At 38.2% G+C, this 27,885-nt stretch overlaps 7 protein-coding genes across 7 annotated transcripts; 4 read left to right on the top strand and 3 right to left on the bottom strand.

Annotated features, from left to right (window-relative positions):
- Window positions 1-451: 451 nt before the first annotated feature.
- PCOAH_00040250 (Uncharacterized protein) lies at window positions 452-772 on the top strand (the record flags this gene model as incomplete). The annotated part of the gene is made up of 1 exon (XM_020060813.1): window positions 452-772. The coding sequence occupies one exon, from the start codon at window positions 452-454 to the stop codon at window positions 770-772; it is 321 nt and encodes a 106-aa protein (XP_019917024.1).
- A 794-nt stretch (window positions 773-1,566) lies between these two features.
- Window positions 1,567-4,122, bottom strand: PCOAH_00040260 (Uncharacterized protein; the record flags this gene model as incomplete). The annotated part of the gene is made up of 1 exon (XM_020060814.1): window positions 1,567-4,122. The coding sequence occupies one exon, from the start codon at window positions 4,120-4,122 to the stop codon at window positions 1,567-1,569; it is 2,556 nt and encodes an 851-aa protein (XP_019916142.1).
- A 4,496-nt stretch (window positions 4,123-8,618) lies between these two features.
- PCOAH_00040270 (Asparagine-rich antigen) lies at window positions 8,619-12,281 on the top strand (the record flags this gene model as incomplete). The annotated part of the gene is made up of 1 exon (XM_020060815.1): window positions 8,619-12,281. The coding sequence occupies one exon, from the start codon at window positions 8,619-8,621 to the stop codon at window positions 12,279-12,281; it is 3,663 nt and encodes a 1,220-aa protein (XP_019916434.1).
- A 913-nt stretch (window positions 12,282-13,194) lies between these two features.
- PCOAH_00040280 (Uncharacterized protein) lies at window positions 13,195-15,498 on the bottom strand (the record flags this gene model as incomplete). The annotated part of the gene is made up of 1 exon (XM_020060816.1): window positions 13,195-15,498. The coding sequence occupies one exon, from the start codon at window positions 15,496-15,498 to the stop codon at window positions 13,195-13,197; it is 2,304 nt and encodes a 767-aa protein (XP_019916594.1).
- A 109-nt stretch (window positions 15,499-15,607) lies between these two features.
- On the top strand, window positions 15,608-21,383 carry PCOAH_00040290 (Uncharacterized protein; the record flags this gene model as incomplete). The annotated part of the gene is made up of 10 exons (XM_020060817.1): window positions 15,608-15,841; window positions 16,121-16,392; window positions 16,538-16,639; window positions 16,810-17,022; window positions 17,180-17,459; window positions 17,643-17,968; window positions 18,193-20,298; window positions 20,576-20,810; window positions 20,968-21,108; window positions 21,224-21,383. The coding sequence occupies 9 exons, from the start codon at window positions 16,290-16,292 to the stop codon at window positions 21,381-21,383; spliced, it is 3,666 nt and encodes a 1,221-aa protein (XP_019916899.1).
- A 1,538-nt stretch (window positions 21,384-22,921) lies between these two features.
- On the top strand, window positions 22,922-23,872 carry PCOAH_00040300 (Uncharacterized protein; the record flags this gene model as incomplete). Its single annotated transcript, XM_020060818.1, has 1 exon — window positions 22,922-23,872. The coding sequence occupies one exon, from the start codon at window positions 22,922-22,924 to the stop codon at window positions 23,870-23,872; it is 951 nt and encodes a 316-aa protein (XP_019916500.1).
- A 1,362-nt stretch (window positions 23,873-25,234) lies between these two features.
- Window positions 25,235-26,986, bottom strand: PCOAH_00040310 (Glycerol-3-phosphate acyltransferase; the record flags this gene model as incomplete). The annotated part of the gene is made up of 1 exon (XM_020060819.1): window positions 25,235-26,986. The coding sequence occupies one exon, from the start codon at window positions 26,984-26,986 to the stop codon at window positions 25,235-25,237; it is 1,752 nt and encodes a 583-aa protein (XP_019916209.1).
- Between the last annotated feature and the right edge of the window lie 899 nt (window positions 26,987-27,885).

A 27,885-nucleotide genomic window follows, 5' to 3' on the forward strand; every position in this document is an offset into this window, starting at 1 on the left:
GAACATGTGGAAAAAAGTAAAGAGGGAAAAAAAAATATTAACAAATTTCTTTAGCATAACGAATCTGCAGAAGTGGAAAGGCGCCATTTTGTGGTTCAAAATTGAACCACTTAGCAGAATTACAGCGCGTATTTCTGGCCCCACTGCGCCAATTTTTTGCAAAAAAAAAAAAAAAACGAACTATTCACAAAAGGGATAAAATTTTAAATAATTTATATTTTTAATCCTCCAAAAGTATATAATATGTCGCATTATGCATAAATGGATAACCACATTGTATGCAGAAAAAAAATGTAGCCTTTTTGCGCAAAGTTCCAGTACTCCAAATGAAGTAAATTAATTAAAAAAAAAAAAGGGGGAGGTATATTCTGTGAGGAGGGCAAAATATTCAGTAAACCCATGCTCACTCTGCCAAAGCGTTAGTCGTACTTCCTTTTACTGAACGGGCAAAATGAAGCATAAAGTTAAACGTGATATAATCAAGTGTAAGAAGAAATTGGAGAACTCCATCAAAGCCTTGGAAGAAAAAATTTTAAGACTTGAAATAGAATATCACCAAAATTGTAATGTTAATGGAGGGAATATAATGAAAGGATGGGATAACTACATAAAGAGGGCGTCCCTGGAACCACTATGCTTTAAAACGTTTAGAGATGACTACAACGATGCCTACATAGAGCGGATGCTGTCCCTAACCTCTTGCACCTCCCCCGCGGCTGCCTTCTTTCAAAGTGAGAACACGGAACAGGTGAAGAATAACCAGGAAGGTTGAGCAGTATATGAAAATTCGCTTACTTGCACAACAGCAGTGATGTAAAGTTTCTGCCTCATGATGGTTGAGCTCCAATTTGGTGCTCCCCTAAGTGCTGCCTTCTTTATTTTACTTAAAACAGCACAAATGTGTCATGCGACACCGTTACATATATCACACAGTTCGGAAGAGCGAAACATCAAAACTGCGCCATAACGGCATGTAATAGCTGAATGAAAGGGATCCCCCCTCTTTGTAACGATGACCATGGGAGAAGACCACAAGTAGGAAAAACGACGAATGTCAGGATGGAACAAAATGTGTCCAAAACGTGGTGTATTTAATCTCTAAGTGGAGGAACACCTGTAAAGAAGCGTAAGCAGTGTGCCAGTCTGTGATCCTTACTGACGAATAATTAACAGAGTAACAAAAAAAAAAATAATGTTTTTTTTTTTTTTTTTTAAAAGAAAGTTTGAACAGAGCAGTGTTATGAGAAGGTGCTCCAAGTGACAAACGGGTAAAACTACACGATGGAAAAGGGATGCACCATAACTGTGCAGATAAACCTACATATGTGCAAGCATATATAATATGTATAAATATATATATGCTTTTCTTTTTTTTTTCCTAATTCGCGCGGTGCCCCCTGGGGGGTACTCCTTCCCATGTGGAACTCCACACAGGGACGCGCGCCGCAAAAGCTGTTCCTCTTCACACAAAGGAACAACCACCGTCGTCCATTTTGCTTCGCACGTCGCAGTTCATTGAACAAATGACACACGTGTTTGACTAATGACAAGCAATATTACGCCTTTTCATTTTTGTAAAATTTTTTTTTTAAACAAATTAATTTTAATTTTTTTTTGTAAAAATCTCCTTCTTCTGATAGAATGTTTTGTTCTTTTTCTCTTCGGCCGTATGTACTGATTTGATATATCCTTAATTTCTGACCAGCCTTCATTCGGGAGGACCTTAAAAAAGCGCCCCTTAAAAAAGAAGGAATTTTTTCTTCTGGTTTTCCATGGCAATTCCCACAGGGCTTGGTCATTTTGTTCCTTGTCTACTTCTTCATAGTGCTCTCCTTGACTGGGGCACAGAGCCAAGTCGTTTGAGTAGTCCTCCTCCGTTTTTACCAACGTGGTTTGTAATTTTAGGGACGATTTATTTAATTTGTTGAATCCTTTATAGAGATAAATATCGCATTCGTCCTCCAGTGTGAAGTTGACATTTTCACTCGGTTTCTCCTCCGTATCGGTTTCGTATTTAATGCGATGTGTGGGATTACCCTCATGTTGGCCGTTAATGCTAATCACGCTGGTAACTTCCGTTTTGGCGTCATTCGTTGGGTCTTCCCTGGGAATGGACAAATTCTCGACGTCTTTTTCGTCTTCCCCATTAAGGAATTCCCCATCTGGATGACTTAACAAATTGGGGCTATTTTCTTGTAACTGCTTTTCCTTCTCCGTGTTAATGTGTAGAGAGTCCTCCTCCTTTTCCATAAAATGTTCAATGGGGAGCCCCGTGTACTCTGCTGATAAAATAACGTCATACATTTTGGGTCTTTCGACGTAGTTTTTCCTTTTCACGGATTTCTTTTTATCATCCGTTATGGTGATCTTTTTCGCCTTCGGGTTGTTCTCCCCCCCGTGCAGGTAGTTCATTTCCCCAGGTAGGTAGTTCATCCCACCCGGTAGGTAATCCACTTCGCTTGCTGTCCCTTCCTGATTCAAATTAGCCCAGTGTGGCACATGCCCCCTCATTTTTAGCTGTATGTACATGTCCTTTTTGGCGGAACATTCTCCCAACAATTTTATATAGGATGACAGATGATATGGGTGCGTCAAAATGTTGGGTATTTTTCTTATTCCAAAATTGTTTTCATAGCGTACAAAATCGAAGAGCCTTTTTCGGAAATATTTATCATACATGTTTACAATAAAGGATCTGGAAAACGTTGCATATTTTCTTACAAAATTGACTAAAAATGGGATACTCACCGTTTCGTAGCACCTTGAAAAAAGGGCAATAATTTCCGCATTGCTGTTATGGTTAATCGTTTGGCCCAAATAATTTATCATATTTTCGTACGAAACTTGCGAATACTTATCCCTATACATTCCTATTCTACTTATTATCTTCAGGCACAATTCCGCACTGCAGTTTTTTACAATTTTATATGCAAACAGGTTATTTAAAACGTCTAATGGTACACTGTCAATGTCTAATATTTTTATCGTCTCCATTTGGTCATAATTTACATTTTTTGCAAACTTGTGTTTACGACGAGGAGGTTCTTGGATACTTTGCTTATTTAAAGAATCAATTAATTTCTTGTAATGTTTTTCTTTCGTGTTTTCATTATTAAATAAATTTGTGTCTTTGCTCAAATGTTTGAATTTTTTTGGCAACTCTTCCGATATTTTTAATTTACACAAAATGGAATTCCTAAACTTCATCAGATTCTTTTCATTTTTTTCAAAAAATTCTTTCATTTTTTCAACTTCCTTCTGTTCCTCTTCGTATATTTCGTTGATAAAGGAGTCCACTTTGTTCTTCCCTCTCCATTCTGCAATTTTGCTACTTGGATTAATTACCTCCGATGGGCTGTTCCCCTCCAGGTGGGAATCATTCGTAGTTCCGCTTTTTTCTTCCTCATGTAATTGCTCATGCAAGTCACTAATTTTTTTTTGCTTTCCCTGAGTAACACCCTTCTCATTCGTGTAGCACATTTCGTATTTGTTTCCATCGGGGGGAATCACTTTTTCGTTGGCACAATTCTGTTTTTCCCTTCCATTGGGGTAATTATACAAAGTTCCTTCAATTGTTTGGCTGCTTTCCTCCTTCACGTGGGCACTTTTGCGCGACTCTTTATATACGCTATTGGCAGAAGCATGCCAAAGGTTCCCAATTAGGCTGGAGTTCAAGTTATTCGTGAACAGCAGCGTGTCTATATCGTCTTCGAATTCTTCTCCATCTTCTTCCCCCCTCAGGGGTTCATCTTCATCCGATGGGAATTCATCCCCGTCGTCTTCGCGATTAGCTTGGTTCGAGTTCACATACGGGTCATCACTGCCGAGGTTGTCTGCCTCTTCCACATATGTGCCGTCAAATGGGTCACTCCTATATTCTACATGTTGATCATACTGCAATGTGTTTAAAGTTCCTACATCATCCCTTTTCTTACCTTCCCTGATTTCACCTTTAATTGGTGAAGCTCCGCCATGTGCCACCTTTTCTTCAGATACCCCATCAAAGGAGTAATGTCGCTTGAATATACAGGCATTCCCCTTCCCGTGTTTTAAAGGAAAGGCTACATTAAAGTGTACACATTGCAAGAACCTCTTAAATAATAACGTATTTTTTAAGAGCATTTCAAACGGTTTGCATTTCATTCATTTTTTCACGTCCTACTTGAGAGAACAACGTGATTTGTGCGCGTGATGGAAATGGCCCTCGAAGGTTTCGCTATTTTTATAGAGGTGGCCTTTTTTGCAGTTGTGCCTATATCCTTTAATCGTGCAGAGCGTGTGTTCGCAATTTTCGACTAAATTGCAACATTTTTTTGACGCTTTATTTTAAACCACTTAGCATTCTTATTTTTAATTTTTCACGCTGCAAAGTTGCCCTTCCGCCATTCGGGGTTTGAACGCAACTGTTCGGAGTTCGCGAAAAAGGTGAAGGCTATGTGCGGAAAATACTCGGGGCACTTAATCATTTTTCCGCATCACGAGCGAAGTTCACTTTGGCACAATATTGTCATGAATAATTTTGCACAGCGTAATTTTGCTTGACATAATTTTATTTTATGCAATTTTTCATTCCTTTTTGCTGTGCATTTTTTTCCCAACTCGACGTAACAATAACTCATTTTATTTTATTTTTTTTTGCCCTTCCCGCCACAATTTGCCCATTTAAAGGTAACCACGCTGAATGGCCAAATGTTTACACGTGAACGAAAATAACCCACCCAGGTTACCATCAATTGGTCGCTGCTTCCGTATCCTCGTTGGGATAGCAAAATTGGTGGAGCAAATTCCACACACTGCATATAAACACAGATTTTTGTTGCATCGCATGTTTATGTAAGTACATTACACAACACAGTTTATGTATGCACAGAAGAACATACATGTTATATTTGAATGGCCGTGTGGAGCACGAAAAAAAATACGTACGCAGGATAACAGCCACATCTTAAACAGAACGGAAGAAAAAAATGGGAGCCCTATGTCACACCTTTTTCACCATACTGAGGGACCTTAGAAGTTTGTACAAACCGTACACGGCCTTTTCCTTTTTGTTTTTCCCCTGTGCCATAAACGTATATGGTATTTATAAATTCAATAATATGGAGTCCCTATTCAACAAAGACACAAGTCAGGCCAATGTGAAGTGAAGGAGGTAGAATGAGAGGGGAGCGCGAAAAATAAATAATGGTTAAATGCTTCAAAGGGATGTAGAAAAAAATCTTGACGGGGTAAAGCAGCCATTCTTTCATCCTCATTTCCACACAAGGGGGACATCACCAACGCAGAGCAGTATGCACATCGGCATGTGTGTATACCAAAACGCACAAGTCGTTAGACATATATTAAACGCAGTAGATAAATTTGAACGCTTTACCATTTGGAAATTCCTAACAAGGATGCGAAGGAATGGAGCAACGAAGTAATGAACGAACGAAGGAGCTAAGGCGAAATACAGGACCACGAGTTAGCGCTTAAATCACATCACATCGTTGTAGAAAAAAAAAAAAAAAAAAAATGAAAACATGAATTTGAGAATGCCCAAACTGCACATATAGAGGAGCCATATTTCTCTGCATAGAGCAAAAAAATGCATATTAATATATCTGCGCTTTTGCATGTTTACACACGCGTGCATCTCCCTTAAGGGAAACATTTTTGCACACCCCTAGTAAGCGCGTATTTGTGCATATTTAGACGCTATTTTTTTAAATGTAGTCCCGTCTATTAGTATTCCGAAGCGACCCAGTAGCGGTACCAGATGGTTACTCTACATGTATGTGTGTGTGTATGCTCTTCACCGCTCCCTTTTTGGATAATTTTTTTCAGTTTTTATATTTTTAGAGGATAATATTCGAATCCCTAAAACGTACGTCCGCCTAACGGATGGCAATACATAAACCGTGGGCAACTAACTTTAAGTGGAAAACAGTGAATCATTAGGCACGTATATGAAATAGTAGGACGTGCACCCGTACCCGTGCAGGCGAGCGTATCACATGTTCACATGCAGACACCGATACGGACACTGCTGTAGATGCTGCTCTGTATATTGGTGCGCGCACCCCGCCGTACAATCCATGACGCGGGGCGTTTTCGCATCCTATTTGTAAACCACCTAGATTAGCACGTACGTTATACCATTGTATATTTATAATTCTACTACCATCATATTTAACTGGTACGATATTTACAAAGGCAGGTAAAGGTATAGACCGGGGGAAAATGTCCACGGCTTATGCACCTGTAAATAACTATTCCTATTCGCGCATACGTCATTTAAACGGCGCTGAGTAGAAAAAACGTTCCCGTTTGAAATAGGTGCACGTAGAAAATAGTGCGAAGTTGGAACATAACAATAGGATAGCACCGACAAGTTAATGTATACACGTATATCTATACATAACTATTTGCTCATGTATATTATGCAATTCGATGCGCTATAAGCAGTTTTCCTGTGTAAAATGGGATTCGTAGACCTGCTGGTGGAACGTCAACTCTGTACCCATCTAGCAATAGCTACACACCCACACCGTCCAGTCGGACCTATATATATATAGCTGGGGAGAAGAAGAAGTGGCGAAAGCCACTCAACATGCGCAGATGCCAAAACAAATAATGCTTGTTCTTCCTGCACAATATCACCTTTGCAGTTATTAAAGCTAGAACTGCATCCCAAACATAGGGATGAGCGCATGCGTAAGAACAGATGCACAAAGGGTTCATCATATAGTACCGCTACAATACGCACTAGCTATCAACAAGCGAATTGAAAAACTGAACACTATACTGTTATTACTGTTTAATTACGCCCCTTTTGCACAACACATTTTATGTAGTGTTGTTCTACGTGTTAGTTCCCTGTTGGAGATTCTCCCATTCGCATGTTTAACGTGAACCCCACATGTATCGTAGATAATAATATTGGGACTCTAAATTTTAAGTGCGCGTAACCGAAATAGAGGGATGCATTTTTTTTTTTTTGTGCTCCGTAGAAATTAAGTTACTTTCCCCTCGTTGCGTAAAAATAGGCTATTATTATTACGATTGTTACTACCACGCTGCAGTAGTTGAGCCTACATAATCTTCACTTTTGCTCATCCGTCACCGAAAAGTATGTGCTTTAAATGACCGCTGAGAAGCAGATCATCCGACGCATTTGCATGCAAATTACCCAGAACAAGTGAACGCCGTTCACTTTGCAATTCCCCAGTTTGAGTCTCCCTCTGTTTGTGTATCTTTCTGTTTGCCTATCCCGCATTTTCGCATTGACGCATTGACCCATTGACCCATTTCACTGAGTTGCGCGTTTGATACTTTTCCCATCGTTTTAACCATTCGCCCGCGCATACTTTTCGGACGCTTTACTCATTTTTGGCCCCCTTCCATTTCGGTTCTCCTCATTTTTGCCCTTTCCCATTTTTCACGGCGAAGTGGCGTTATGCACCCTCATCCCTATCCCAACAACTTTGCACGATTGCCTGTTCACGCCTGTGTAATTGTTTTTTTATTGTACAAACAGATTGGTGTCCCGCTTTTTTCCTACACTGCTTAGTGAAGATACAGGAAGGTTATTCTGCCTTCTCCTTCAATTTCCATACGACATTATTTTTAAAGCAGTTTTTTTTATTCTTTTTTTGCAATTTGAAGAATATCTATCCTTCTTCGCAAAATTGTCATTTTCATTTCTCCCATTTTGTGCTGATTATTGGTGTGTTATGCGTATACAAAAGTATATTTGTTCGCATGAGAATACGTACGTGCATATATGCATGCCTTTGGGTGTACACATATGTATACACATACATTAGGCTTTTTTTTATTTTTCCGAAAAATCTGGAAAATACATATTCAGCTTTTTTATACACCCACCCCACCTTCATATTTCCCCCCCTTATTTTTTTTTTCTTGTAACTTACATTTTCAGTAAAATGTCTTTCATCTTTTTTCGGTGAAATTTTTTTTACGAAAAAATATTTATCACGATATTTAATCAGTCTAATTCTTTCACTTTGAAATACACGCCGAAAGGGGGAAAAAAACAGGCGATTGAAAGATATGCATTTTACGTATGAAAGAAGATGAGCGCACAGAGTGTTACACGAATGCGCATATAATATGTCAACAGGTTAGCTGAGCATATATATATTTTTTTAATTCCTTTTTGAAAAAAGCGAACAAGTATAATGACACGCAACATAATGATGTGCAAAGTAATAACGCGTAGCATAATGACGCGTAACATAAATCCGTAGAACACGATGAAGTGCAACCCAATCAAATAAATTGTATGTACAATTTGAGCTTTAAAAAAAAATAAAAAAAGTAAAAATTAGTATAGTACAATTTGGACGTGTTAGCAACCGTAGCCTAAAATTAAGGTGCACTTATAACGCACATACACACTCACATTGGTGCTTACACGTATAAAATTACACGCATACACACATGAAATGATTGCTCATATATATACACATATGTACACCCTTTCATAGTGTATATATTACTTGAAAGAAAAAAGGACTATCCAACTATCCGAAGATACTGTGAAGAGACCCTTTTATTTAACTAAAATGTTATACTAGGAACAGGAAAAAAAAAAAAAAAAAAGGGATATGATTATGGATAGATATAATGCTAATGAGGAGAAGAATTTGAATTTTATAACCCATAAGAACAGTGATGATGAAAATATGAATTCTAGAAGTAGAAAAAGTAGTTTTATTGAATTCCAGTATGATAAAGTTGTAAATAATGTGTTAGGATTATTCAAGAAACAGAACAAGCAAAGGTTTCTGTCAACGTCATCTGCCTTACGCAATGACATGCATGAGCAAATTTTAAGTTCTCGATTATTCTTAGATTTATGTGAAGATAGAGAAATACTCTTACATAAAATATTAAAAAAAATAAATATTTTGAATTTAATTTATTTTCGCTTTTTAAAAGAATCTGACATTGACGACGTATTCGATTTGCACAATGAGCTCTTTCCTGTAAAATACCAGTCCGATTTTTACTTCAGCATTTGTAATTTTGCCGATGATAAAGTGATAGACGACGAGGTTACCAGGGTCATCGAGAAGATTTCCCGTTCTCTGAGAAGCCATGTGGGCGCCAAGCGGCACGACGTCAGCGCTAACCAAACGAGCACAGCACCCCCTGAGGATAAAAATGACGAGGCGGTAAAGGAGCGTGGCGCCTCCCCGCCAAGTGACGACGATCATAAAATGAAAGGAAACCAATCAGAGGAGAGAGCAGAAACTGAGAAAAATTCCAACTGTAACGATGACGATTTAGACAACATTTCAAATAAAAAATTAGTCAACTCGGAAGATTGCAATTCGTCCAATCGTTCCGTAGACACGAATAATGATGAGAAAAAAAAAATAAATAAAAAGTGGAAGGAAGAGGAAATATTCTCCATAGGTGCCTTCCTTCCCTTTTCATTTATTGATTATATAAACAGTGATCATATTACTAAATTTCTAAAGAGTAAATCGATAGAAAAGGTGAGTGAAAAGGAGATTCTTCTGGATTATATCAAATTTATTGACGACAGTAATAGGACACGTAATGGTGGAAGCGACGTGAATTCGGCGCACAAAACCCAGTCAGTGGATAACGCGCAGTCGATTGGTATGACCCATTCGGATGATCCCTGCCAGTCGGATGGTCATATGCAATCTGCTGGGTGCTCCCCTTTAGATAGCAGAACAAATAACAGAAGAAGATCGTCAAGTAACCTACACACCAAGTCAAGCAATTTGGCAAATTCATCTGCTAAATGCTTGCCCACGATTTGTTTCTCGCAAAGCGCACAGAATGATTCCCCTGTGAGGGAAACCGAAGAAGAAATCTATAGCAATAATAAGCATAAGGATAGTAAGCACGTTGCTGGTAGAAGTGAAAAGGGGGTCACGCCGCACAGCTGGGTCCCCTACGAAAATGAAGACAATATGTGTAGGTACAACGGAACTCACCTGGAAGAATATATAAAAAAAAAAGAAATTTTAAAGGAAGAGAACAGCCTCGTAGAACATAAAAAGGAAAACAGTGTGAGTGACAAACTCGATGATAAAAATCCACATAGAAGTAACAATTTCAAAAAAGAGGAGTACATTAAAAAGTACCCCCCATCAGTGGATGAAACGGAAAAGAATACAAAGCGTAACGATTCACAAAACGGTAAGAATAGCAACAATTGGGTGTCTTCCCTCCAGAAGGACAAACGCTTGGGAAGCGATGGAAGCGGTGCAAAGGGGAAGAATCACGGTGACACTCACTTCAACAGTTACCTAGAAAATCTCCAAAACAACATGTATGATGATAATAATAGGAACATTCAAAATATTTACAAACAGTTGAAAGAAAAGAACATAGAATATGAAGAGAGAGGTAACCCAATTCTTGGGACGGAAAATGTGATAAGTCGATTGAGGGATAAAATATGCTTTAACAAAGAAACGCTCAATTTGTACAATCGTAATAAAAAGAGAGTGAAAGAAAATTACCTCGTTGGATGTGTGTCAAATCTGATTAACTACCAAGATACCAGAAATGAAAAGGATTTTATCAATATATGTAACCATTTTAAAAAAAAATCGAATAACTCAAAAAAGGGAAAGAACTACTTAAAATATATGTACGATTCGTCTATGAACTTTTTAGAGAATTATATGCCGCTAGATAAAAATGGGAATTCCATCGGGACGGAAAAAACGACAAGCATGTTCCCATCGAGTAATCTGAAAAAGACGGATCAAAATGAAATATCCAACGGAAGCACACTCCGTACAAATGGCCAAAACGATAGAATGAAAACACAGTCGAGTTTTATGCTAAACAAAAATGGTGAAAAGGTACCGAACTACTCCTCGCATCCCTTCGATCAGGAAAAAAAAAAACTAGTACATCTACACAACGTGCTGAACGACTTATCCGTTTTGCGAACGCAACATGTTAATAACGACACAAAATTTGAAAAAAAATTATATGAAGAAATTTACATGAATGAAAATATCAAAGCGATGACCAAAAAATATATTAAAAAAAAAATTAACAGTATTTATATTTTAACAGTGGGAATAAGTGAATACTTTAGGGGACTAAATTTAGCATCCTACCTTATCGAATATACCGTGTTTTATTTCTACTTTATCATTTACAGAATATTTCTATACAAGAGTAAATTTTATTGCTACATTGATAACGATTTGTTTTATAGCATTTCTAGTAGCCATCTGAGTGATCAACAACAAGACGATTTTTTCGACGAGGGTTTACTCACGGACAACTCGTCGGACGATTTCCACTCCATCATGAGTGATGAAAAATCGTTCTCCGATAGGGACTACATGAAGAAAAGTATAAATGGAAAGGATGACATGTTCATGTGGGAAACAAGGAACTGCTTCGAAGAGGAAAGGAAACCATCCGATGGGGTACCAAGTGGTCCTACTAACAGTTTGCACAAACACTTGGAGGAACAGAAAAACGAAAATAAGTGCGCCAATCGGAAGGAAGATTTCATCAGTGCTCAAACGGATGACGAGAATAACGAAGCGGCATCCAATTTTAAAAGTAAATATCCCCTTTTTGGTAATTATCCAACTCAACTTAAAACCCGTCAAACGGATGAACATGGGAATAACAGAAGGGAGAGTCATATAATGGGGGAAAAAAAAACATTCAATTTTAAAACATACAAAATGAACAACTTGAGTAGTCACGTCTATCACGGGAACAAACGCAAAAACAAGTGGAGCTCCGAAAAGGCTAAAAATTATAGCATTTCGAATGGAGTTCTACGCGAGTGTTACAAACAAATCATACTGAATGATTATTTGCACCATCTGTATGTTATTATTCAAAATAAGAACGCGGAGATGTTAACAAAGAAGGGGACACAAAAGGGAGAAGCGCAAAGAACAGACTCTTTTCCAGCGTTCTTTAAATTCCCCTTATTTAAAAATCCCCTGTACAGCTCAGGCCTTAACAATAAAATGCTGGATTTTTTTTTAAACAATTTTTGTGCCTTCAATTTAAAAGACAGACCATTTTTTCACCTAAAAAATGTGAATGCAAAAAAGGCATGCTTGGATTATAATGATGATGATGATGTGCCTCTGCCTCTGTACATGTACCTACATGTGATAGATTATAACAAAGCGGCCATAAATTTGTACAACAAGCTAAACTTCGATTATATTTGCACTTATGACAATTTTTATGATATAAACAAAATGACCTTCTCTTCCTATTTGTATGCTTATTTCTTTTAGCTCTCAATTTGTTCTTCACGTGTGCTGCTAAATTTGCGTGACTCTGTTGTGTGCGTTTCTTCCTACGACCATGTGTTATGCTTTATTTGCAACGTTCATCACGAAATGCGCAAAAAAAAAAAAAAAAAAAAAAAAAAAAAGTTGCAATGGGGTACACACATTAGCTAGCTGTGCAAATTCCCCTTTGTATCTTCCGCGACCAGGACGCTTCCAAGTTTTAACAATTTATACGTTATATGTTACACATTTTTTAAGGACAAATTCGAAGCAGGTTATGTCAAAAAGGAGATTAATCCTTTTTAACTACAAACCCAGCTGAATTATTTGTTTGTTATTTTCATTCGTTTATTTATTATATTTTTTTTTTATTAACGTTTCTCTGTCACTAAAATAGTTCATACGTACCCGCTTATGTATGTGCCTGTAATATTTATTTGCTTATTTATATATTGCATGTGTGGGTAACGCCCCTTGGATATGCTTTCCAACCACTTGGTCCATGTACACGCATGTGTCCACGTGGTACAAATGATGCTTAACGCATTTTATAACAGCAACGCCTCTCGAAAAGCAAAGTCTTCTCGTTTAAAAAGCATCACATAGCGTGTGTGTATTACCAAATGAGCATTCACGAAAAAAAAACAAAAACTTCCCCTCAGGGGAGGGAGGGCTTTTATGAACGTAGGACAAGCGCAAAGGCGCGACATAAGCAGTTGCAAAATAGCGCAACAGAGTAACAACATAACGGCGAAACAGCGTAACGGTGAAACTGTACAATCAAAAAAAATGTGGGAAAAAATGCCCCAATGGGGAATGCGTTTAATGGGATGTAACACGCATGTAAGTTTCCCAACAATGTGTCACGTGTGGTTTTTTTTTTTTTTTGTCCCCTTACACCTTCGATGTTGAAAATTCAGAGGTAAATTTCCGGAGTCACCACGGAAGGGGGTGCAACCGCGGCCGCCCCACAAATGATGGGGCTACACTTGGAAAATTTCGTGTGCTGCAAAACGGAACTGAGATAGTTCATTTTTTCTTCCTCACTTGGACAATTCGCAAAGGCATCATGGCAAATGAGAATTTCACTAAACCCTTCTTTTCTCAAGTGACTGATTTTATTTTCTCGGAAATTTCTTTCCGCATTTTGTTGATACAGTGGGTATAATTTCCATCCATTCTCCCACTCCACATATATTTTGTAGAAGGGGTCACAAATGTGCAGCACGTAGGGACCATGGACAAATGTAATAAATTCATAATTTAGCATTTTCATATATTTCTTTAAAATGTAAATTTCTTTTTCTCCTTGCATATTTTTGTTAACGCTACATGGAAGGGTTCGAATTTTTTGAAGGAAGTTTTTATAATCACTCGGGAGAAGGCAGTATATATTTTTGAAGTCGTGTATCAGGTGCATTTCGATGAGTTTTAGGTTGAAGAGGAGGTTGTTTCCTTTGGGCGTTTGCGCCTCGTCTTTGCGAGTGTTCTCACTGTGGGGGGGTTCTCTGCCGGCGTTTTCACTGCCAGAGTTATCACTTCCAAATTTTACGCTGGGGTTCTTTTCCCTGGGGGAAGTTTCGCTACATCTCATCAGCTCCTGTTCAAATGAAAACATTTCCCCCACCGACGCTGCATTACCACTGCCCCTCTGAGAGGACCCCCTACAATTGGTGTAATTCTCAGAAAGGTTGCTTCCCCCTTTTGAGGTGTTTCCTACTGGAAATTTTATATCATCGCCTGGTGCTACCCTCCCGTCAAATGGGTCGAAGTTTGCCAGTACGTTGTTTATCATTTGTTCGTCGTGCGGTGTCTGAGAAGGAGGCTCGGGGGTGATGCCTCCTTCTTTTGCCTTCCCCCTATGGAGGGAAGTTTCCCTTTGGGAATCCCTCTTAAGGGGCCCCTTTCTGACTTTCATAAATTTATTCAAATGTCTAAAGCTGAGGAATATATTTCTTTGGGATATCATTTTCCATTGTACCATTTTTTTAAACAAGCTAACAGCATGAGAGACTTGATTAAAGCTGGCAATTTTCTTCGCATATATGACATTAATTTTGTAGGTAAGTTTTTCCGAGTGAATAAATAAAGGGACGACGGGTAAAACTTGGCACATGGCTTCACAAGGCAACTGGGAAAGTTTATTAACAATATGAATGAGTAAAATTTTTACAAAAGTTTTGTCCACATAACTGAGATAGTGCGAATTCATCAATATTAAGTATAAATGGTACGTCCTGATTTTTTTTATCCTTTTGATAATCTCAAAACTTAAATTGTTCAAATATCGCTCATTCACGAATTTGCTTTTATTGTATCCGTAAAAAATTCGACACAAATAATGGTCGTTCAGAATGTTCACATTTTGCAGAAAAAAAATGGACAACAAATGAAATATATTTTTTACATGTTCGTTGCACACAAACTCATTACACGCTTCCACGTTCCTGTTTTCCATATTCGTGTATATAAATATGTTGTCTTTTGGGGGTAAGTTCTCTACATCGTTGTTTCCATTCCTTTCGCTTCCTTGGAATTTGTTAACATTTTTTTTCTCATTTAAGGATGTGTCCTTTTTAATTAACATGTGTCCATTTTGATCACCATCCTTGTGGCTACAACTTTGGGGGAAAAAAGAGCAACTGCTGTTGTGATCGTTTTCCCGCTTTGTCTTCAAAAAAAAATATGAATTAATGTAACAAATGTTTAAATAAACCTTTACCAAATCGTGAATGTCAAAAAAGGGTTTCTTTGAGATGTTTTTCACCCCCTCCTGGTAACACTTTGGATTTAATATATTTTTTTTATTTTGTTGAAAATCAGTAGAAATGCAATTTACACTATTTAACACTAAGCTGTGCAATTCTTTCATAGTCGAATTTAAGAGGTCCAATTTTAGTAACTTATTTTTACTGCAGTATCCTAGATAGTATAGCACTTGCCTGTTATTTAAATTTTGTAAATTTAAATTTTCAAAATTGGGAACAAATTTTCCCTCAAAACGGAACTCATTTCCGCATTTCTCATTTGTGTCCCCAGACTTATTTGGAAATTTGACATTTGACTGACTTCCAGTGTTGAAGAAAAAAATTCCCTTCCTTCTGGTTCTTCCCTGTTCCAGTTTAGGGAATCCACTTTTTAAGACAAACATTTCGTCGCCAACCTTGGTGATTCCTTCTCCCAGGATGCGGCGTACATGTGTTAGGGGCGCGCACAGCATCGCATAGGAAAAAGTTCGCGTCCACGTGAAGCATATGCATGTTTATCATATTCGCGTTTTTTTTTTCTGTGTTTATTCAAATTCGCATTTTTTCCTACTCTCCGTTGTTGTGTAGCAAATGTGGAAGAGCTGCATTTTGATAGCTCTCCAATTTGGGCACTTTTCATTTTGTGCTTTCCGCGTGTGTTTCCGCTGCACTGCTTCGGCACCTACATCCTGCTTTGTTTGCTTCCCTCACGTCAGTTTTTCGCCATCACTGTGATTACTGTCATTATTGTCATTTTTTCTGCCCCTTTTTGTTATTTTTTCTTTTTTCCTCCGCATATTTCTCCCACATTGCACGGTAATTTAAAAAGGCTACGAGAAAAAAATGCGGTAATTTTTCGGACCGTTTTACGCGTTGCCTGCATGCTGAAGTATAGAAAATTGAAAGGTGTGAATTCCGACGTGGCACATTTAAGCCCTTGCCTCATTTGACGGAAGAGACGCCTCCAAGGGGTAAATGGGGACATTGGCAAATTTGCTACCAGAAGCAGCGAATGAATTGAGTGCCAAATTATAGGGTTTCTATCCTACGTTTAACAATAACAAGGCGAAACGTCACCCCCCCTCCCAGTTTGAGACATACAGAAAGTGCCCCTCCCCACGTGCCAAACGTGCACTAGGTGTATACATAAGCATGTGTACAAGGACATATGCACAGCGGCATATACGTAACTACACACGTAGGTGCATGCGCGGAGGCACACACTCTTCTACCAGCACCCCCCGGATAAGCAACGACTAAAACCATGGCGACGATGGAGGAAGGATTCAGTACCATGAAAAAAATCAAAAGCAACATGAGCAAAATTTGCTTCAATAGGTCGAACAAGCTGAACGGAGATTTTAAGGGTCAGAACGGAAAGAAGTAAAAAAAATAAAAAATGAATATTTACTAACAAAGGGCACACATGCACAGAAATGTGCACGATGAAAAAAAAAAAAAAAAAAGATTCACATAAAGGTGTGTGTCCTTTTTGTTTGCTCCTTTTTAAAGATGACCAAATTGAAATAATCCTCGACAACAAGAATATAACGCCCAAGCCGATATACTTCAATTTTCAAGAAGCAGAAACGAAGAAATCTTTCGACCAAATAGGTAAAGCTCGTTCATCTTTTCATCGATGGGGTGTGTCTAGGGGGGCAACACAACGAAGACAACACATGCATACATACATTGACACATGTATATTTTTGTCATTACATCTTCTCGTTTGTGCCGCTCCCACTTACCGACAAGTGTGATGATTCTTCTCTTCTCCTCATCAGACTACTTACTTAAACAGTTCGATGACAAAAATGAATTGATCGACCAGAAGGGAAGCACAACAAAAGAGACCGATGAAGCTAATCACATAGGAGATATAATTGATGGAGAGCCAAAACGCGAACTGGGGGAGCAGGACTCTGTTGAAGCAGAAGATCAGGAAGGGGGACCAAAAGGTACTCAGTACGAACAGGACATTTTAAAATCCTACAATGGTAAGTTGGCAGCCTACTTGCGGGTGAGGGGCGCCAAATTTTGGAGCATTTTTTGCGCATTCTCCTCCACTGCTACTGTGGAGCTTTACTTTGCACCTTCTTGACTACTTCCTTCTGAAGTGCAATGACATTCCCCCCTACACACACACCTGCGCAGAAATCCGGTTGAGCGAATCAGAAACGATCAACCTGCTGAACATCCCCAATATGCTAAACGACACGGAGGAGGAAAAAAAGGCCACAGAAGAAAAAAACCAAAGATATGAAAAACTGATCAACAATGACGAAAGCAATTACATAAACAAAACCATGCAGACATTAAATGTGTTCAGAAAGAACAAGGATGTCTTTGTTTCCACCATCAACAAACAGAACAAAAGTTCCCAGACGAATTTACACGAACTGCACAAATTGACCATAAGGAACCCGTCGGACGTGTTAACAGGAAAAAAAAAAATACCACTCTAAGGGCTTCTCTGCATTAGGCAATTAGGAAGTCCTGAGCAATGATGAAACACCACATTCCCCGATTCAAAGCCGCATCGGAAGCAGCAAATCAAGTCTGTCACTTCGCTGCTTCACCAAGTGCACCCACTTGTTCTCCCCCTCCGTGCGTACAGATCCGAGCTGCTGCACAAGAAATTTTTGAAATATAGAAATAAGAAGCTAAAAAAGATCATGGATGAATACGGAGACTCGCTAAACATTAACGAAAGAGTCATTTTGAAAAAGAACATGTGGGTTCAGGTTGTTGATAAGAATGTAGTAGATAACAAGCAGACGACGATCATACCTAAATCGTTTTATAAGTCCAAGAAAAATAATACGTCCCTTTTTAATACTCTCTTTTCCACCAAAAATATGTCTCGAACTTTGTCAAATAAAAGTAGAACATTCAGAACTAGGAGCAAATTTAAAAATATGAAAACGATGAAATTTTTAACAAGTAAGGAGAATTCTTCTGTGGTGCGGCGCTCCCTCTGTGTGACGCGCTGCTCATGTTAGATAGGTCTATCTCCCCACCTACGCAATCACAGATTCTGCTGGGTGTGTGCTGGGCTGATGGGGAAAAGAGGGAACCCTCCCCCCTCATGCATCACGCAGCTTGTTACATGCGCGTAGCACATTTCGGGCGTCCCGTGTTCCCCCTTTCGCTTCCCATTCTCAAAGGCAGCTTCAGCGAGGACGAATATCTAATCAAGTCGATAATAAAGAAGAAAAGGGAGCAAACGGACGCGTCCCTGGAAAGACCAGAAGACATTGAAGACAGCGCAAATTTTATCCCATGGAAAATAAACAACCAGAAAAAAAATTTAAACAAGAGATCCTTTGTGCAAATATTAAAAAATATGGAAAAATACGTAGTACAAAATGTGTACTACTACGAGCAAATGCTATACAAGAACATCCACTTGAGTTACCTAAATGATAAGAGAAAAAATAACAAAGTGAAAATGTTCGACGGGGAGAACTACGATGCACTTACAAATCCAAACATTAACTACAAGAGAAAAAAGACAATCATCAGGATGAAAATAAAAATGAATTTGAAAAAGGCAATTAACTTTTACAAAATTAACAAATGCGTTGATACTTCTAGTAAGGAAGAGATGCATGAGGAGATAAGTGCACCCCCCCTGAAGGGAGCACCCCAGTGGGCTACTCACTTGGACCTACTCAAACGAGTAGCTGTTCTGTCCAAGGGGAAGAAGAAAAATATAAGACGACAAATTTCAGCTGGAAAGTTGAGGACACAAATCAGGAAAAAGGTAGCAAAAAGAACGGGAAAAGGAGTCCGCAATAAGGTGTCAAATGAAGCGGAAGACCAAACAGAAAAGACAGATGAAAAACAGGTAGATGATAAAAATGCGCCCGAACCAGTGTGCAATGCAAATGAACCGAATAAAGGTGAAGATGGCAAAACCGAGGGAGACCACCAAATTTTCGACATCATTGCAAATGAAGAAAGCAATGAAGATAAAATAAAAAAAATCAGCACGCTAATTTTAGATGATGTTTTAAAAAATGACTGCAATGATGAAAAAAAAAAACAAATTTTGGAAAAAGAAAACATCGAAAAAAAAAAAATATCATATGTGCTAAGGAAAAAAGAGAAGTTTACCTCCATCAGAGGGAACAGGATAAAGTTCGTCTCGGAGGTGAGACAAGATGACGGCATGTTCATATATAACGATGACGATGACTTCACGTACAAAGATGATATGCAAAATGATTACAATGGCTACATGGGGGAATATACAGAAATGGGGGACACACATGGGAAGGCGAATAATAGCAACCGCCTGTATAAAATGAAGGGAAAAAAATACATCAAAAATATTTCCATTGATAAGCTGTTCCAATTTCATTATAACAAATTAGAAAAAATAGTGACATCCATAGATACGAACAAATTTTATGAAGACTACATAACAGCTAGCTATTCGAGCACATTAGACATTGGAAGCTTCCAAAATAGCAAAGGAAACGTTGCCATTTTTAGTTACATCAACCCAACGTACCCACTAAGGTTGTATGATGTAAATTCAAGTGTGCTAAAAATTATGTACTCTAACAATAATCCCAATCTGCTAGTTGCCACTTTGTCCAATGGACATATCAACATTTACGACACTAGAAGTAGTGATCAGTTACCTGTTCTAAAATCTACTAGCATAAAAAGTTATCACGATAACTGTTATGAACCCATATATGACATATGCTTCAAAAGTAACTACATGGCAAGCAATACGCAAGAAAGTATTTTCTACTCTGCACATGAAAATGGACATGTGTACCAGTGGACTATAGAAAAGGAATTAAAAAATAAAGAAATTTTATACCTAAAGAATAAAAAAAATGATTTGTTTCAAGGCCTATCATCAGTATTTGAAAATAAGAACCTGTCAAATAAACCTTTTAACTCTTCCCTAACTTGCATTGACATAGATAATTACATGAACCACGATGAAGATTTTATCATCAGCACGATAAAGAGGGAGGATGCAAAGCAGCTGGGCCAGAAGCAAATACGTTACGACAATTCGGAGGAGAACATTCAAAAGGGTGATATTAAGGAATTGACCGGGGACTTGCCAAACAATACACCTTCGCATGAAGAAGGGGCCAACGAAACTGCGGCAATGGTAAATCCTACCGGGGAACAGTATGTGAAACGCATATCTAGGGAAGAAGAACTGCTAAACCATTACAAAAATATTACGGAAAACATCATTGACAAAAAAATAAAGCCGACACACTCTTACTACTACCTCGGTAAGTACTGCACACAGAAGAAGAGAACCAGCACAAGTGTTGATACTTGGGTGGATCTTTTTAAACACACTAAATTTCATGCATCTTATTGTGTGTACCGGAGATTCTACATAAAATACCCCCCTGAATAAGTTCTTTTGTCCATACACCCTTTTGCTACGTGAATCGGTCATATGACCCCACAATGGGACAATAATCATTTGCACAAACTGTGCAGATACCGGAGAGAAGCACACCTCGAAATAAGTTCCACCATTTCTGCTTTAACCCAATTTAGGCTCAAAGAATGGAATAATATACAGGTGCAATAGCTGCTATCAGAAGTCGTACTTAAATTATTATGTAGCCCATTTCGGGGCTGTAAACAAAATAAAAATAAATAAATTCGACCACGACATTTTCCTAAGTGCGGGGGAAGACTGCACAGTAAAGTTGTGGCACAAATTCTCGAATAAGCAAATCACCACTTTTAAGTCCAAGAATTCATTCAGCTCCATCAACGATATACTATGGTTACCGAACATGCTTGTATAAGCGCAATGCGGTTATTTGCCCATGCGAAAAATGCACAGACGCGCGAGCATATATAAATAGGTTTGCTCTACGCACAACTGACGATTCTATGTAACACCATGTGTACATTGTGCCCTTGCCCTTTTTGCCACGCAGGATGCCGAACAATTCCACATCCTTCTTCTGCTGCTCGGATGATGGCCGTGTGGAATTATGGGACTTCAATTTTCTGTCCAAGGACCCCTTGATCATTTTCTACCCCAACGTGGTTGAGGCGTCTAAAATTATATGCCTCAAGTAAGAGTCGCAGTGTGCCCAAAGTGTATACGCGGGGCATAGCCGGTGTAGAGCATCCTGTGTACTTATTCTGCACCCCATTCGCGTGTTCCTTTTTCCCCATTTTCCCCCGAAGGATGTTCAACAAGAAGGACATTTTACTATGCGGAGATAACCTAGCGAACGTTTCGATGATCAAAATAAAAAATTTGGTGGACATGGGGTTAGACGACTATGAACAGAAGATAAAGTTGACCGACTGTCTCAAGTGTTTAGATACCTACGACTATTTCTGAGTAAACCTGCATGGTTGCTAAGCGTGTATATACGCTCATTTGTTAGCGCAATGGTACATACCATGATACTCACGAACAGTTCAGTTAAACCATCGCGTTGTGCCTTATTTTCTATATGAACGGCACATAATGCCGAATTTTCCCTTAAGTTTATTTCCACCTTTGCGTAATATTCATTTTTTACTGGGTGCAATTCAGTCAGAAAAAATGACTTGTCGCCGTTTGACGCTTTCACTCACGGTTGCCAGCGTCATACCGCAATTAAATTAAATTAATTTAACTTAAATTAACTTAAAAAAGGGTGCATCTTCATGCGTTAAGGTAACATCTACATGGGCATGCACACATATGTTATATTTGTATGCCCACCCTTCATGCGTCGTTATTTGCCTTGCGGTATATAGCTCCCCTACAAAATTATGTTTTTCTCAATTTGCGAAAAAAAAAAAAAAAAAAAAAAAAAAAATCACTCTTTCGTTTCGGTTAAGACTTGAAATAAGTGCACTTCTTTAGTCGCTTCTACATGACTCATTTTACGATTAACAATTCGCAAAATTTTCGCAAAGAGGTCAACGAAGGCATTCCTCAAAGGCCTACTAAGTCAGTAAACGAGAAACGCACGTATTTGCAAAAATAAGTAGGACCTTCTCACTACAAAAAAATGCTCTGCGTGGTGTGATTTATTAAAGAGGGTTCTATGGCGAGGTGCCGTTGGTAGGAAAAAAAAAATAAAGGGATTAACCGTAAAGTAACATTTACATATTTGCGAGTTTACACATTTGGCAGTTTAAGAATTTACTAAGCGTCAGTTTTACCGCGTCAGCAGACTAACGAACGAACAAATTAACTGGTGGGCAACTCTCAGTGTCGTGCCAATCCCCCCATTTTACGCACTTCATTTTTCTGAGCTATAACATTGAATCTCCCCCCATTTGATGGTCAGCCTTACCGCTTACCACGTACATTTCAGCACTATAACGCTGCATACCCGTTGCCATTGCGCCATCACATTTTTGAGCCTTTTCACATGAACGCATAATAAAAAGCGTTTGAAAAACCACGGGTGCAGGGCGGATTTCATTAAAAAGTGGAAATAGCTGCGTAAGTTGGAAGTGCACAGGAGGAAGCACCAACTAGCTTAAGAATACACGTTTTTTTCCATTTCTTCCATTTTACTTCGTTCTACTTCGTTTTATTCCCCAGCTTTCCCTAACTGAGGCCTTCGCCACAGGGGAAATATGGGCGCATATAACGTCGAAATGTTAAAGTAGAGTGAAATACGGGATAGAGCAAAAAAGCAGCACGCAAAAAAAAAAAAAAAAAAAAAAAAAAAATAGAAACAACATTTTTTCCCCTTAGTAAAAAAACACGCACAGAGAGGGGACGAGTAGGGGTGCATAAAATCCCCAAATGCATTTTCAACTTTTTGGAATATTTCCTACCACAATTACTCTGATGAATGATAAAATAAAAATTGTGAGGAAAAAAACGGAAAAAAATCTGAAGAAGGACGGAGTACATTTTTTGAGAAAATAAAAATGGACTCACTTTACAGAAGCAGCACACAAAATAGCCTAAGCAATTTTAACGAAAGCAGCGACAAGTACGACCACGCAAAGGGTGCAGAAAATAACGACAACGAAAATGTAGACACAGACGTATGTGATGAAAGTGAAAACAATGAGTTATCCAAATCGTCTCCATCCGAAAATGAAATCACAAAAGAAAATCAAGATAATAACGACAATACAAAGGAGGAAAAAGATAAGGAGGAGAAGACGGTAATAAATGATTCCCCCCCCGATGGAGAAGACAAACCAAAACAACTACCGAACGATTCGATGGATGACAAATTTTTAGAAGGCGAAAATGAAAAAGAAACAAGGGATGATGCAAATGCAAAATATAAATATGGCGATTACGAGGGGGCTATTCAAATCTGGCTAAGAGGACTAAGATCTATCAATTATGTTCTTTCCAAAAAGGAAGAACTAAGCAGTGAACGTTTGGAGTCATTCCAAAAATTACATGCCACCTACTGTAGCAATATTGCTCAGGGGTTCATGAAATTAAGTAAATTCTCAGAATGTGTTAAATATTCCCTTATGGCTCAAGAAAGTGATAAAAAAAATGTGAAAATATACTTCCGATTAGCTAAAGGATATTTTATGTTAGGCGAATATGACAAATCTATACAAGTCATAAATGAAGGAATTGAAATTGATAACGACGCAGCTTTGGTTAATTTGTTAACCCTCGTGAAAAAAAAAAAAGAGACTTTTTTAAAAAAGGAAAAACACATGATGAAATATATCTTTGATAATCTCAAGGACAAACCTGTGATTCACGAAGAGAAGCGTTACAATTCGATTTTCAGAGCTGTCTATTCGTTCGTAACTTTGCTTCTCATGTTTGTCTATGCGTTGTTCGTTCGCTCCTCCAGCCTCTTAGCAAGCATCTTTAAGAAGGGGAAAATAAAGAATGGGTAAAAAGGCAAAAAAAGGGGCGTGGCTGGGTCAACTGATAAAACATCAATGTATGCAACATGCTTTTTTGCGACGACTTCGCGAATCCAATAAACGGAAAAACCCTCCCGCATTGTGAGTAATATCGTGGATATGTGGACATATATTATGCCTCTTCCTACGCATAGGTGTACTCCTAATTAATGATACAGCCGTGCCGTATGACTCGGCGCGTGCCCACAAAGTGGCTAACCCTTTTGTAACATTTTTGTGGGTGCCTTTTTTTTTTCTTTTTATAAATAATCTTGTAATTTAATTTGTACTATTTTTTTTTTTTTTATCCTTTTGTTTTGTGTACTGCTAAAAATGTACATGCCCTACACGTGACGACGCATGCTTCATTTTATATTCTTCCCTGGTGCAAAAAATGGAAATTTCCTCCCTGATGAAAATTGCTTGGCAAGTTTGAGCTAGCAGATACGGGAAGCCAAAAACGCGAAAAAATAAAGTTTAAATCTTAAACCCCCCAAAACTGAAAAAGCATTTTAAAATTGTTACGTTAGGCTACACTTATCGGAGTGAAATTATTTTCCTTGGTCAGATTTTATACCATCTACACATGGACAAATGCAACGGCATATCTTTAAGGTATGTTGGTGTATACGTCATTTGGCTGTTACACATGTGTGTACTGTGTGTTCGTACAAAAATTAAAAAGGCGAAATGGGGAAAAAGTGAGTAAGGGAGATTAGCAAAGAGTTAAATGTGATGTGATAAACGCAACGTGATAAATGCAACGTGCGAAATGCGAAAGACGAAACAAAAAAACAAAAAACAAATGTATAATTTTAAAATACTCACGCGTAACTTTAATGCTGTACATCCAGGACCCTTTCGACATAAAAAAGGAGGGAAAATAAAATGGAGTGTAATAAAATGGAGCGTAATAAAATGCAGTGAAGTAAAATGGGCAAATTGGATCATCAGCGCGGCTACCTTCTCGCGTGGGAACATAAAACCATGCATTTATACATAAATAATATATTTTTTAAAAACTAACAAAGGGAATGTGAAATAATATCCGTGCTGATGTACACTTGGGGCTAAATACGTCACGTGCCTGCCTGCGTTAACAAGGGTACATACATAAGATACACACAAAAGGTAAGAAGGGTTTATTTACACAAATAAAGGCAGGGGCACGTAGGCGTGATGTGACCTCCGCGTGTTGTATGAAACATCAGAACAACCAAGCGGCGCCACTTTATCATCGGGGTTGTCTTCTTCCCCCGTCGGGTTTGCAAATGTATAATACCTGCATGCGAGCATGGGTACGTGGCATACACGCCAGGGTGTATATACAACCAGATAGGCACTACACAAGCGCTAGAGAATCTCTTCCTTGTATTCCAACTGAGAGCGCCGAAGAATGGGTACCCACTCGTCTTTGCCCCGAATAAGCCGCTTGGTGTCCGCATCAACGACAAATTTGGGAATATTTCGGTAGAGTTGCTCGAGAAAGTCATCAGACACTTTTGGACCCAAATTTGACACCAAGGCACGAACCTTCAGTTGCAGTTCATGTCTTGTGCTTATAAGTTCCCGTTCGTTATCTCTCCAGACATTTATCTTGCCGCAAATAACTTTTAAAAGTATTTTCATTTGTCTTAAAAGACTAGGAATTTGAGCTGAATAATTTAAATTGATATAGTAACAAATGGGTAATATACACATGCTTAAAATTACAAATGCGATCCTCTTTAACCATGACTGATAGAGATATAAACTAAACACTAACCCATACATTATGTTAAAAGTTGGTAATAGAACTAGAAGCACTAAGACCTTGTAGCTAGCCACCACATCACAACCTTGAATTTTTACTCTACTATGTTTGAGTGCAGATTCTCTATGTTTCTCTGCCAGATAAATGGAAATAGCAACCAGGGGTAACCATAAGAGAGAAAAAGTCATACCAAAAATTACACAAAAAATTAAACTACAAATGTGTTCAATAAATGTTAACGTAGCTGCTGACGTAGACTGTTTAAGCATCCATACTTCATCATCATTTATTTTATTTGCCTCCAACAATTTTTCATAGCATTTCAATTCATAACTTAAATTTTCAATTTCTTTGGAGTTTCCAAATTTCCAAAACATTTTACAAAATAGCTGTAAATTATTGTAAATTTTATTTTTCGATATTGTCATTCGTTCTGGGGTGTACAAACTTACACACAATTCTATGCATCTGCATGTTTCATGATCCTTGGAGGTTAACATGCAGCTTCGCATTCCTTCCTCAATTTTGCTAAGAACTTTGGATATGGTTTCTCTATGGTTATTATTATAATCTTTACACAGATCCTGCGAAATGATTATTGCATTTCCATAAAATAGAGTAACACAACCTTGCAGCTGGTAGAGTTTCGAGTAGGACAACCCTACAGGAATGATGGATACATCTTCTACCCCATCGGCCAATGCACATAACGTCATAATGGCAACCCCAGGTTTTAATGGCAATAAATTTGTTCTATCGTGGGAACCCCCCTCTGGGAAAATCCCAATGGTATCTCCATTTTTTAAGCTACTCGTAACTAAATTGTAAACTTCTGTTTGATTAATTTTTGGAATAATTTTAAAAGGAACTCCATTTTTTTTATCTTCACATTCTATGTCTATAGCATCTTGTATAATGAGCTCCGTTTCGGATTCAATTTTCGTAACTGGAAAAATTTTATTTTGTGTTAGTAATTTATCCCCTATTTGTACGTCTAACTTAAACCTGGTGTTTATTCCTTTGATTTTCTTATCCCCTTTAACCCAACATACGTGTCCTATTCCTTTGAATTTTAAATCCTCTGGTCTCTTTACACTTATGCATCCTATAATACTTGCCAGCTTCCCTATGACAGCTCTCCTCATAGACTTTTCCGCCACAATAAATTTGACTTGCCTTGGAATGTTTGCTACTAACACGCATGCGTCAATGAATTGATTATTGTGGTTTCCCACAAATATAACTGATCCGTACAGGGGGACATTTTCTGGGTTTATCACGTTCACGTCTCCAAACAGGGAGCTAACAATTGCTTTGCATAACCATCTTATTAGGAAGTATAGATCTGGCATCCTTAATCTTTCGGTGGGAGCAGGCACACGTTATTTAATTTTACATATATACCTGTATATATATGAAGGCATATACGTACATAAAAACGGACGTGCAAGGATCAAAAGAGGGAAGGGGGAAAGGTAATCGTTTTGCAAGAAATGCCAACAAAAGCAACTGTGCCAGGGGACATGTTAACTTCGGAGGGGATGATGCATCCCCCTATCCCTTACAACGAGTGAAATGGGCAAACGTAGATGGGAATACACACGAGGAACGAAAAAGCGGTCGAGCATTTAAACATATGCTGAAAAAAAGCTAGAAAGGGAAAAAAAAAAAAAATTAAAGGTTTGAAAAAGCATGAAACATTACCCGTGTGCGCGCTCGCTCAATTGCATTTTAGATGGGGAACCAATAAAGCAGTTTGCGCTGTTCCAAAGAGAATTGCTTTTTTCCTAGTTTGAAATTAAGCTCTTGTTAAAATGCCACACAAGGGATGCGAATGTATTGTATACTACGTATGTTGCGTGCATACATATACGTACTGACAATATTCAAACCGTAACGAGCGCGAAAACCAAAAAATATATAACCCCCAACTTTATGCACTCAAAACGAATTCGTTAATGTTATATGCGCAACGGGAATTTCTCTCATTCGAATGCACAGATGAGGAAAGGGAAAAGAATTTAAGTTTTTTCAAACCAAATGTATTTTATGCTAGTCAATTTTCACGTTAATTTGGAAAAAAAAAAGGCTTACCATTTACATTTTGCGCGCTCGTAATGGTACATCTGTGGCAGCACAACGTGGAATGAGTACATGAAAAGGAAATGGTCATAACAGCACAGCACATCTCAGAAAAAAAAAAGAATACCTACAATGCGCACAAATGTGCATAAGCTGAACACGCACAAGT

Source organism: Plasmodium coatneyi, chromosome 12, assembly GCF_001680005.1.
Source record: "Plasmodium coatneyi strain Hackeri chromosome 12, complete sequence".
Taxonomy (NCBI): domain Eukaryota; phylum Apicomplexa; class Aconoidasida; order Haemosporida; family Plasmodiidae; genus Plasmodium; species Plasmodium coatneyi.